Here is a 12,209-nt window from a genome sequence, read left to right as displayed (position 1 = left end):
ATCTTTGGCTTGTTTGTAGCCTTCAACTGGAACAATATTCCGACATAGAGCCGAAACTCGAACCGTCAAGTTAACGCATACTAAAATTTTGTACTTGACAACCAAGTAAATTGGATCAAAACCCAACATGTGACCGTGACTCCAAGTGGGAATCCAACTGATTGCCTCTATTTATTTAAGCTGCAGGCCCTGCAGGAACAGGTTGTCCCTTTATGGGGACAGAAGTTGTTACAGGGATGGTGGATTTCGAAACTTATGGTAACCGCAATGCCAGCATTTTAACGGCCGACGCCGCAATCTGCCCACAGTTTAGGCATTCAAACGGCTTTGACTGGCCAATCATCATCAACTTCCAATAAATTAATGTAAGTGTTGCTTATCTTGTTTACAGTCGGACGCATTTTCTTATTGAATTATTGACTTAAAACGGGCAAACCTTGAAAACATGCCAGATAGGTCGTTTGAATACCCTCCCATTACTGTTTAGTAGGTCTTACATTAACTTTTAAACTACTTTCAAGCAACATTATATTTAGTTTGTATATATATCAATGGCAGCCAAGAGTGGAAAAGCAATGGCAGAAGCCACTGGTTCTGTTGCCATCATTTTTGGTGCTACAGGGCTTGTTGGGGTAGAGTTGGCTAAAAGGCTGATGACCTCAAAATCAAACTGGAAGGTTTACGGCATAGCTCGGAGACCTGAGATCAATCCCCTCCAGAGTCCTAAATACCAATTCATTTCTTGTGATTTGCTTAATGCTACGGAGACCAAGCAAAAGCTCTCTCCCTTGCAAGATGTGACTCACATTTTCTGGATCACCTGGACGGGGAAACATCGTTTCGATAGCCAGGAATGTTGTCAGCAGAACAAGGAAATGATGTCCAATGCCTTGGATGCTGTCCTCCCTAAAGTCAAGACATTGAAGCATGTCTCAATCCAGACAGGAATGAAGCACTATGTGTCATTACAAGGTCCTTGGAATGCAGAAGAAAAAGAAGAAGTTGTTTACTACAATGAGGAGCGGCCGAGGGTTGGAGCTGGCAACTTCTACTATGTGCTGGAGGATTTGATCAAGGAGAGGCTTTCAGATGAAGGTAATAAGGTTTCTTGGTCTGTTATAAGGCCTGGTTTGTTGATGGGTTGTTCTAATAGGACTTTGTATAACTTCATAGGAAGTTTGTGTGTTTATGGAGCTATATGTAAGCATTTGAATCTCCCTTTTGTGTTTGGAGGGACAAGGGAGTGTTGGGAAGAGGCTTGTATCGATGGGTCTGATGCTCGGCTAGTCGCGGAACAGCACATTTGGGCAGCTACCAATGAAGAGATATGTTCCATACATGGCCAAGCTTTCAATGCAATTAATGGCCCGAGTTTCACATGGAAGGAGATCTGGCCAACTCTTGGGAAGAAATTCGGAGTCGAAGTGCGGCCTAATGAAATGTTTGTGAAGGATTTTTGGTATGCAAAAGCCATGTTTGACGAAGGAAAGGTGTGGGAAGAGATTGTAGTGAAACAAGGACTAATTGTGACAAAAATGGAAGATTTGGCCGACTGGGGATTTCTGGATGTCCTGTTCCGGTGCCCGAAGAAAATGCTCGGGAGCCGAGAAAAGGCTGACAGGGCTGGGTTTAATGTGACATATAAGACATCAGATTCAATCCTATATTGGATTGATACCATGAGAGATGAGAAACTAGTTCCTTAGAGCTTGGTTTTGACTTCCATTGTGTTGGGAGAGAATGTGGCGCAGTACTGCGTGCACGTTGTGCATGTGCTCTGTTTGACTGAACTACATCCAGTTCTAATCATCAAACAGATTATGTATATACGTATGGGCTTTGCTTCCCTGGCACATCAATGGCATTGTCCAACCACTTCTCTCGAACTCAGTTATTTCTATCATCGAACTTTCAAAAAAAAAATTTGTTTCTGTCCTAAGTCACACTTCTGATGACATTTCCGACAGATTCGGCTTCAAACTTTGACAAATTATACACATGACGATGATGTGGCAAAAATTAAAAAAATAAATTAAATCTATCTGAAAACAAATTCAAAAGAAATTCAAAAACTGATTTTTAAAAATAAAAGTACATATTTTTTATTTCATTTGATGTGTAAAAAGTTGATTAAATTTTTTTTTACTCGTCATCACGCCACATGTACAGTTTGTCGGAATTTGAATGCCACATCAACACAATCTATCGGAAGTTTCATCGAAAATGTGACTCAGGATAGATACGGAAAAATGATTAAAAGTTTAAGGATAGAAATAACTGAGTTCATAATTTAAGGATACAATCGATCGAGAAAACATGGATAGTTTTAGGACATAAATGATACTTTAGCCAATAATTTTCTAACAAGATTCTGTTTATCTTCAACTCTAATAGCCAGAATTTTCTATCACATTTATCTACTTCCTAGGTTTATCTTTTTCGTTCCCTTCACGATTCACCAAGATATTGAATCTTCTTACTGTCTAGTGCTTGTTAATCACTTGAATACACATCAATAATATTGTTCTCTTTGAATTGTCCGGTTCCCGTGGATAAATCAAACCCGCACGGCTTTACCTTCCCAGGAGATCACACATCTCAATAATGCTCTCGCAGAAGCATGCTTAACTGCAGAGTTACTACGAGATGTTGTCCTCCAGAAAAACGCGTTGTTTATAGTTAACAACCGGAATTATCTTATTAACATTTATGTCTAATAATTTTATAAAACATTGTGTTCATTGCACTAAGTTGCAGACTGTTAAAATATATAAAATATGTGGACCCATCAAATAAATTGATAGATTATATATTAGATGAAAGATTACTTGTTTTATTGTTGGTCAAGGATTACTCCCTCGATCCATTGATCTTTATGAACTAGAAAACAAGCATGAGCCAAATCAAATGAACTTTTAACAGAACAAAAAGATATAAAATTTGCAAAGTTTTTGGATTACTAAAGGCATCCTCTTGAAATCAAACGAACATAAGAAGTTTTTATTTTATTACCATAATTTTCGTAAAAATTAAATAAAAAAATTGGCATGACCTTTAATTTTCGTACCTAGCTAATAGAAACTGCATGAGCTTTTTTCCCAAATAGAGGAATCAAATGTGAGCAATAGCTGGGAAGAATGTTTAGGAAGTTCACGTTTTACCAACTCTAGCTGATTACAAGCATAATCGTAGTGCGTAATAAACGATACACCAAAATTTTTTTAAAAAAATCTAAAAAATATATATATTTATATTTTGATCGATCTTTTGAATCCAACGATATATTCTGTTCGAAATAAAAATCAAATTCTACGTAAAAAGTGCATGATAATTCTGGATCGTTAGATATAAAACAAAAATTCATGTCATGCATTTTTCATGTTGCATTTGATATTTGTTTCGAACGAAAAATATATCATTGGTTCATAAAATCGATCAAAATACAAATATATTTTTTTCAAAATTTTAAAAAATATTTTGAACCTAAAAGCGAATATTAAAAATTAGGATCCCATTTTAAAACTTCATTTTAGACCTCATAAGAGAATTCATATATATATATATACATATATATGTTTATGTATATATTTCCTCACATAAGAGTGTGAAATAAGAGTGTAAAATGTGGACCACTTTTTCAGCATTGATTTGGAGTATGTGAGAGCCAAACCAATAGGTCATATTTGTCATTTCACTTAAATCAATGGTGAAAAAGTCGTCCGTATTTTATATCGTAAGAATTTTTTTTTATATATATATGATGAAGTCAAAAGTGTCTTCCATTTTGATGACGTATCAGGCGTAAGAGTGACGTCAGGTGTTGTGCTCTCCTCAATACTGATAATGATGGACCGCACAAAAGAACAAGTAAGCTAAGAGGGCCCCAAGGGTGTATTCGGGGAACTCTCTGACGCTCAAATCTGTAAACTATCAATTGGGAGTGCTCGGTGCTCGGAGCTCTCTCCCAAGTAGCAATAAAAGTCTAGGAGTTTAGAGTTAAGAATCATTTAACAGTAGCGAAGTCGCCTTTTATGTGAGTTGGATGAGTTCCAGTCTTGGTAGGAGTAGATCTTCTCTTCATGATCTTAGGTGGATTTTTAAGAAGTTGATTCTATCTTGATTTATTTCCTAAGTGTAGTTGGTTTCCTCTAGAATTCTTGATTTTCTTGTGGTATTTGGTCACCACAGGTTTATTAAGGAGCGCTACTCGATACTATGTCTTCGGTTACCATGCTCTATATGGACTCTTCTGGTTCCTTCTCCCTAGTTGAAGTCCTTGGCTCTACCTTGGTCGGTGGCTGTGGAGACTCCTCGGCTGGTGCGTTCACACGATTTTACACAAAACGTGGCAAGATCTTAGTGAATTTATGTAGATGGATTGAAGGGGCAAGCAAAAAAGAATCTACAGATCGAATACGTAAAACTTTAGGAGGTTTTGCCTGTGAGGACATATCAACCCACAAACAAGAATTTTGTATGGAAAGCCAGGCCTATATTTATCGAAGCAAACATTGAACAATTCATTTATTTCTTTTAGTAAAATGAACTCAGACTGACCTACTTCATTTATTCATCACCTCATTATCACATTACAAGAAGTAATTGGCACTAAAATTCGTCTCTGCTATATCACAAAGCTAATTCCAATATCTTTGGCCAACACTTCGAAATTAACTGAATTCAGAAAGAAGAAAAAAAGAAACCCACCCTTATTACATTGCCAGAAACTGCAATTGGTCATGTACAATCATCTTCCCTGTGAACGTTCACATTCGAATCGCAAGCTAGCTCCTTTTTATCTCAAAAATACCAATTTGGCTTAGCTAGCTAAGAAGCCCATACCCCAGCAGATGATTCAGCCTTTAAGCTGCAGGTGGAGGCCATTTGATCTATGAAACATAAAATCAAATTAAAAGACATTAATACTAAATTATTATCATTATTGAAAAAAATATATATGACAAATGATAGCTTGTTTTTCTGGCTGTTAATTACGTAAAATGTGTAGACTTACTGTGCGGAATTTTGTGCACAAAAAAGCATGCAGCAATGACTGTGTAGCAGAGGAACAGAACCATTCCTTTCATGTAATGTGAAGTTCCATCCTAAAATTATAAAAAATAAAAAAAAAATTTGTTAAAATTTGTCATGCAAATACAAACAGAAACAGATACATACATACAGATGTAGATATATAATATTGTGGCACCTGCAGAGCGAAGGCCGTGACAATTATTGTAAAGGCAAGAGAACCAGTTTCAAGAAGACCGAAATCTAGGTTCATTTCGATTTTCATTATCCATGCAACCGTCACACACAGAGGAACCTGCAAAATAACAAGAAAAATTAATTAAAAATAAAAAACTTATTTTTATAGAAATACTGTAATATTTAATGAAGGTTTTCTTCTTCTTCTTTTTTCCTTCCTTTTCTTGGTATCTGGGTCTCACCACAAACATCGAAATTTGAGTTGCAGATCCCAAAGCAACTCCCAGAGATATATCCTGAAAAATATAAGTATTTTTTTAGTTGTTTCAAGTTGAGTGTATAATTATCAATATTATTGCATATATATATATATGTATATGTATATGTATGTATGTATAGATACCAATTTGTTCTTGAAAGCAAATATGATGGACCCAGCATGTTCTGCTGCATTTCCAACTATTGGAAGTAAAATGATGCTGATGAAGCTCACTGAAATCCCCCAAGATTCTGATGCTGCCTGCATTGAAAACCAACAAGGAAATACAAATTAATTTAATAAAAATTATAAAAAAATTCCTATTTACAATTAATGAATCAAAATTACAATAAATTATATAAATACCTCTATTGTGCCCACAACATACTCTGATAATATAGCTATCATAATTGTCATACCAACCAGCCATATGAATGCACTCCAAAACCCTATTACTGCCTTCTCCTCATCTTCATCTTCCTGTAATTATTCAAAAAATAATTATTTAATTTAACTAAAATCAAAATTTTAATTTAATAGCAGTAATTAATTTTATGAAGAAAAAAAAAGGTTGATAAAATCTCACCTCTTGAGATTCAAATAATTGCCTGTGTGTTTTTAGCTGGAAGAAAATGTACATAATATATGCTATAAGCATGAAAATGCTGCTGGCTCTTGACATCTCAAGGGTATATTTGGAGGTGATGATTCCGGGCCCCACTGCATATTGGAACATCAGAGGCAACAAATGGCACAACAGTCCCAGTAAGAGCATTAGTGAGTTCACATCAGCCTGCTTCTGTTAATCAAAATAAGAAAAAAAAAAAACAATTAACATTTCAATTATGCATTCTTAATTACCAATTTTGGAGCCGTACAAATTTGTTTTTCATGGGCTGTTGTCATTATTTCTTAGACCCACAAAACTCGTCATTGCATGATATGTGAAAGGACTTTACTTATATAGTTATATACGACTCGGTTGGATTATGTCAAAACCGATATGAGATATTAGTCGTTACATCAAACAATAATAAATCCCTCTCTTTTGAATAATTTGTAAATAAAATATGATGTGTGTTGTGGTCTTACTCGGTCAAATCTTTGTTCCTTCTTGAGGTTGGCTAGACCTCCAAAGAGGAGAGACGTCCCAAGAACAAGGAGGAGATTTGAAAGGATGGAGCCCAGGAGGGAGTACTTGACAACATGAATCTTGTTCTGGTGCAGAGCAAACATTGCTATAATCAGCTCTGTTGCATTTCCACATGTTGCATTAAGGAGCCCTCCAACTGCAATTATATAATTCAACCAATATCTTTATTATTTATATTTCTACTTTATCTTTTTATAAAAAAAAAACACAAAATAAATAATTAAGTACCTGTTGGACCAGTGAAATAAGCAATTTGTCTGGGATTAAATAAAAAAAAACATAAAGATTAGGACAAGAATCAAATATATAATGGATTTGAGGGCTCCGCATGCAATTTCCTAGAGTCTACGATTCACATCTATTAATGATGAAGAAAGATTTAGACAAGTTTTAAAAATTAAAAAAAATAAAAATATGGTGTGATGTGACACACCTCCTAAACCATTGGATTTCAATTGCAGACTTTACAATTGTGGAGCCCAAATCCATATATAATATATATATATTCAGAGAAATTTTTTAAGTTATATGAAACTTACTCAGTTAGGAAGCTGACACGTTCCGCGAGTGGCGTGAGGCCAAGTAAGCTAAAAGCGAAAATCCAAGCCTAAGTGACAACAAATTAAACATCACAGTAATCAATAATCCAATATCTAATTAATTAATGGATCTTTATTAAGCATTTTTAAGCCCATACATTAAATAATAATTGCCGATGAAAAAAATAATACATTAAGGGCTTATTTGCAGGACGAGCCAGAAAATGATGTTGAAGTGAGTTAATATTAAAATCATATTACTTTGATCTACTCGAAAAACTTTTACGGGATCCGGGAGATATGACATTAAATTTTTTTGGCTACTTTTAAAAAATTATTTTCAACTATTAATTATAACAGTACACCTGATTAAATGTTGAAGCCAGATTTTATTCTTTTGTAGACTAATTAACCAGTAAGTGAATATATGTGTGAGAGAAGAGAAGCTAGAGATAGAAGAGAAGATTTAAATTACTTACTCTTCCAAATCGGTAAAAGTCGGCAGCAACGGCAAGAGGGATTGCAGGGAAGAGAAAAGCAAGCTTTGTACCAAGGATCACCTCCTGCAAATTGGCTACGAATTGCCTCAACATTCCCAACCTAACCTTGGAATCAAGCATCGGATCCGACGATTTCTTAACCACAAGACTACTACTCTTAATTACTACTCCCTTGAAGTCCTGATCCTTAGGGTGATCCCCATTTTCCAAGTTACTTATCACGTCCTCTGAGTCCATACTTGGTAGAATATTAATTGTGATGCCAAGAGATCGATTTGACCAAGTGATCAGTGTTCTCAAGAAGAGTTTGTATATATAGGACAAGCTGCATGAGTTCATCTATACATGTGTTACACTTATGTTGAGAACCGTGTATTACTCTTTTGTGCAACTTCCTGGAATTTTCATGGTTTTTGTTTCTTTTCCTGCATGGATTTTTACACGTACTTGAATATGAAGACTTTAGGTGTCGCCTTGCTTGGTTGCCAAGCTAGTTAGAAGTAACATACTCATTATTTAACACCATCCAGATTTATGCACACAAGAGCTTCGTTGACAAGTTTAATTAATTACGTGATGAAATGATTGTTCGGTAACAAAAGTGTAAATACCCCAATTATAGTGGCAAGAATTTAGTCGACTAACCACTTGGACGACAGTCTAATTTGTTATTTTTTTTTGGCGTCAAATCGTATGTATTCGGGATGTCTTAAAATCGACTCTCAATGAGAGACATACCCTTAAAGTCACGAGTTGGTCTTTGATCCAATTTATCCTATCGTCAGGTGAAAAAATTATGTGCACGCGAGTCGGACCGTCCGAATTCAGGTCATGTCAGATGTCTAAATGGTAAAGTTGATGTAGGTTAAAAAATAATGATTTAGTGCACTAAATAAACATTCCATTTTATGATGATAACGTACGTTGTTGTGTGCATATATGTACAAACACGCATATATGGCCTAATAAGTCCCAAGTTGTGTTATGGACAAGATTTGTACTGTATGGCTATTATATCTCACGTATGTACAATAGAAAAAATTATTCTACTATGAATACTATATTTATTTATTCTACTATGAATAATATATTTATATTATATTCCTTTTAGCTATTTATTAATTATTATTCCACCAACTTATACCGAATCACAATTACGGTATCAAAAAGTCAATCAAATATGTGTAATTAATTGCATTAATTGTTTTCTTTCCCATATCCTATATAATATAGAGAAATAGATAGAGAGATTTCTAATAATGGTGGCTTTGATTCGAAGTAAGATCCCACTATTATTTATTTTTGAATAGAGGAGGGGAGATTCGAACCATGCTCACCTGAGTGATATACACTATTCTTATCACTTCAATTAGTATTTCGGATAGTCGGGTATAAGATCTCACTATATCTAGCGTAGTGTTGTGCTTAAGAACATTATTCAAGTATTAACTATCTAAAAACTCATTAAATTAACGATCTAACAATTACGCGTACAAATCAAAGGAAAAGACACACGTATTAAACAATTCATTTTCATTATTTCCAAATTTGATGCTGGATTTGCAATGCTTGCCTTGATCGAGGTCGTCTTATGTCCAAAGAGTTAGAACTTTCCCGGAATTTTCAAAATCTACGCAAGTAGGATCAAACGGCTTTCATTTTTTTCCTGGAAAATAAAAGGACAAATTGTATAACCTTTCACTTAATGATTGGCCTGGTTTTTTAACAGTGAAGATTGGAGGAAATTTCCTTTCCCCGTATCGCACCAAAACGGGTGAACTCTTGAATATGTATTTCAGTTATTGACTGATTATATCCTAGATAGTAGCAGAGTACCGCACAACAGCAATGATAAATACGGTATTGTCTGTCCGGCGGCAATGGTGGTGGTTTGTATTTTTCTTTAATTTAATTCTCCGATAATCTGTGTATATGGTGTACAATCGGGTTCATGACTCTTTTTTTTTTAAAAAAAATGGTAAATAGAGCCGGACCTTATTCATGCGGGCTTTCTAAACTGGGCGACCCAATTTTCTTATACATGTCCATCCCTAACGCAAAATCTCAATCACAAAGACTCGGAGACCGTCGACGGAATCTGATTCTGGCCTGGGGGTCCTTGTTCTCCCTCGATCTAAACCCATTCAAGCAAAGGATCAAGGAAGGCCAGGAACAAACGCCGGCGTTCAGACAGATTTCAGGTTAGTACGATTCATTGTTAGATTATTTGGAAGTCGGAGAGAAGTTTCTTTCGCAATTCCGGAGAAATCAGATCTTTTTTTTTGGTTATTTCTGTTGATTTACTCTTTGTCGGAGAAAAAGATGGAGGAAGAGGGATCCATAATGGGTATTAGTGAATTTTGTGTGAAATGCGATTTCATTTTTGCAGGAACCCGACCAATAACACCTCAACCAGCGACTACTGAAGACATCCAAAACTAAGCAAAATCAGCGCGAAACAACAAACCCTCAAAGAAATGGCGGAGAAATTGGCTCCGGAAAAGCGCCACAACTTTGTCCACAACGGTTACTCTCTTTCAATTATTCTTGCCGTGTTTGTATTTTGTTGCATTTTCTGATTGGAAAATCTGGAAGATTTGATTGTGACTTGTTGATTAGGTCTGAAAGTGTTTGAGTGGGATCAGACTATTGAGGAGGTAAATATTTACATTAATTTACCTCCCGATGTTCCCACGAAGCTGTTCTTCTGCAAGATTCAGTCCAAGCATGTCGAAGTCAGCATCAAAGGCAACCCCCCTTACCTCAATGTCAGTCTCATACCATTTTTCATTGCTGCAATTTTGCTTTGATGTTATTATTGATACTAACTAATTCCACCACGATGTGTTTGATTATGTTCATTGCAGCATGACCTCACGTGTCCGGTGAAGACTGATTCTTCTTTCTGGACTATAGGTATTTTTTTGGTTTCTCGATTGTTGGAAATGTAAAATAGGGGGATGCTTTTAGGTTTCAATGTTTTTCTGGGGCTTGGGTTTCAATAATTGTCTGATTTTAGATATATAAACGAATTTTATTGGTTATTCATGGTAAGAAAACATTATTGGTTTCTGATTTTTTGAGTTCTATTTGATGCTAGAGGATGACACAATGCACATAACCTTGCAAAAGAGGGACAAGGGTCAGACATGGCCTTCCCCTATATTGGGTCAGGGTCAGCTTGATCCTTACTCAACTGATCTTGAGCAAAAGCGTCTTATGCTGCAGAGGTTCCAAGAAGAGGTATAATGTAGTGGTTTTGTAGTTATAGTAAATGATATTGAGATTTTGGTTCTTATTGTTTATTTGTTCCAGTCTTTTATGCTTTGTGTTTTTGTCCTTAAGGCTTATTGGCTACAAACAAGTTATTGTTAACATGAGTGTTTAGGTTTATGGTATACTGATTTTCTTCATTGAAGTTTCTGAGTTTTTGTCAAGTGATGGTCGGCACTCAGCATCACTTATCCTCAATATCTAGCCATATATCGTGATTCTTCGCATAAAGGCCATATGTGCCATGTTTATTGTTGCTGTATCTCATGAATTGATGATGTGAGTCAACAATAATGGTGTTGAAACTCGATTCATAAAGTTGATGGAAAATTTGAACTGTTTGTAGTTACGGACATATTTCCATTTCCCTCAAATTCAAGGAATGAGTCGCCATTGTAGGTGAAGATCATGCACCAATATTATTCTAAGTCATTCTATCTATTTGGTACAACTTTCCTTTTTTCCATATGCGTGAAGTGATTGCTGAAAGATACATATTCTTGTGTATCCGTGCATACATGTTGGAGGATATTGTTCTTTTCTCATGCGGCCATGCGGGTACTGTTGAAATATGAAGTATTCCCTATGCTGATCATAGGTCAACTATTGGCTTGGTAGTATTAGCACGTGTTTCCCTTTGGTAAATCTTTTTCTGACCAATCATCCCCCCTCATTTTCTGCAGAACCCTGGTTTTGATTTCTCTCAAGCTCAGTTTAGTGGGAGCTGTCCTGATCCTAGGACCTTTATGGGCGGGATCTGATCTGGTTGACGATCATGGTGTGCTGCAATAAGGACCTCGGTTAGCATGCACATATTTCTCAACCATCTTGTAGTAAATAAAACAACTACTGTTCCTGTTGTCCCTTGATAGTATAGCTGCATTCTCTGAACTAACAATATTAACTTCATATGATGCGTTTTTACTTGTGTTTGGCTGTCCTATCTGAAATGTAAAAAGTAAACAATTAAACTGTTTTGCTTTTCTCTTTCCAATTTCAGCTGCCTTTCTGTCTTATTTTGTATTTTTATCAAGTCTTTGAGTTATGAACAGATTTTCTTTCTAAATACGTCTACTCTAAATCTTTAGTCGAGGAATGAATCAGTGAGTTCAAGCATGAGTAACCAGTCGGCTTTTTATATAGCATAGGTTCATGGTTAAGAAATGACTATGAGGTAGACAAATTTAAGGCTGATCCTAACATTTGACTCCTGAGTCCTGAGCTGTGGTTAGAGAACAAAGTACCGATCTATGATCAATGCTCCAAACAATAAGTGT

General features: G+C 35.7%; 3 protein-coding genes across 3 annotated transcripts; 2 read left to right on the top strand and 1 right to left on the bottom strand.

The window, feature by feature from the left end:
* The first annotated feature begins 505 nt into the window (after positions 1 to 505).
* On the top strand, positions 506 to 1,853 carry LOC119981650 ((S)-8-oxocitronellyl enol synthase CYC2-like). The gene has a single exon (XM_038824728.1). The coding sequence runs from the start codon at positions 552 to 554 to the stop codon at positions 1,704 to 1,706; it is 1,155 nt and encodes a 384-aa protein (XP_038680656.1). The 5' UTR covers positions 506 to 551; the 3' UTR covers positions 1,707 to 1,853.
* Positions 1,854 to 4,499: 2,646 nt separating this feature from the next.
* Positions 4,500 to 7,969, bottom strand: LOC119980543 (vacuolar cation/proton exchanger 3-like). Its single transcript, XM_038823280.1, has 11 exons — positions 7,639 to 7,969; positions 7,160 to 7,227; positions 6,849 to 6,877; positions 6,560 to 6,756; positions 6,054 to 6,266; positions 5,834 to 5,947; positions 5,612 to 5,728; positions 5,451 to 5,504; positions 5,210 to 5,326; positions 5,015 to 5,105; positions 4,500 to 4,889 (listed from the first exon to the last, which is right to left on the bottom strand). Exons 1-11 carry the CDS (start codon positions 7,894 to 7,896, stop codon positions 4,828 to 4,830), a joined length of 1,320 nt encoding a protein of 439 aa, XP_038679208.1. The 5' UTR covers positions 7,897 to 7,969; the 3' UTR covers positions 4,500 to 4,827.
* A 1,403-nt stretch (positions 7,970 to 9,372) lies between these two features.
* LOC120014038 (nudC domain-containing protein 2-like) lies at positions 9,373 to 11,946 on the top strand. The gene is made up of 6 exons (XM_038865957.1): positions 9,373 to 9,860; positions 10,049 to 10,185; positions 10,279 to 10,427; positions 10,527 to 10,575; positions 10,760 to 10,902; positions 11,616 to 11,946. The coding sequence occupies exons 2-6, from the start codon at positions 10,137 to 10,139 to the stop codon at positions 11,691 to 11,693; spliced, it is 468 nt and encodes a 155-aa protein (XP_038721885.1). The 5' UTR covers positions 9,373 to 9,860; positions 10,049 to 10,136; the 3' UTR covers positions 11,694 to 11,946.
* Positions 11,947 to 12,209: the final 263 nt, after the last annotated feature.

This window comes from Tripterygium wilfordii, chromosome 2 (genome assembly GCF_013401445.1).
Source record: "Tripterygium wilfordii isolate XIE 37 chromosome 2, ASM1340144v1, whole genome shotgun sequence".
Classification (NCBI taxonomy): Eukaryota; Viridiplantae; Streptophyta; class Magnoliopsida; order Celastrales; family Celastraceae; genus Tripterygium; species Tripterygium wilfordii.
Note: the sequence above shows the minus strand (reverse complement) of the source record. Positions and strands in the feature narration are given on the sequence as shown.

Coding starts and splice junctions, on each gene's coding strand:
- LOC119981650 (XM_038824728.1), top strand. CDS start 552: ATGGCAGCCAAGAGTGGAAAAGCAATGGCAGAAGCCACTGGTTCTGTT.
- LOC120014038 (XM_038865957.1), top strand. CDS start 10,137: ATGGCGGAGAAATTGGCTCCGGAAAAGCGCCACAACTTTGTCCACAAC. Junction 10,186..10,278: donor CCACAACTTTGTCCACAACG/GTTACTCTCTTT, acceptor CTTGTTGATTAG/GTCTGAAAGTGTTTGAGTGG. Junction 10,576..10,759: donor TTCTTCTTTCTGGACTATAG/GTATTTTTTTGG, acceptor ATTTGATGCTAG/AGGATGACACAATGCACATA.
- LOC119980543 (XM_038823280.1), bottom strand. CDS start 7,896: ATGGACTCAGAGGACGTGATAAGTAACTTGGAAAATGGGGATCACCCT. Junction 5,729..5,833: donor ATGTTGTGGGCACAATAGAG/GTATTTATATAA, acceptor TTTTCAATGCAG/GCAGCATCAGAATCTTGGGG. Junction 5,106..5,209: donor TCACGGCCTTCGCTCTGCAG/GTGCCACAATAT, acceptor TTATAATTTTAG/GATGGAACTTCACATTACAT.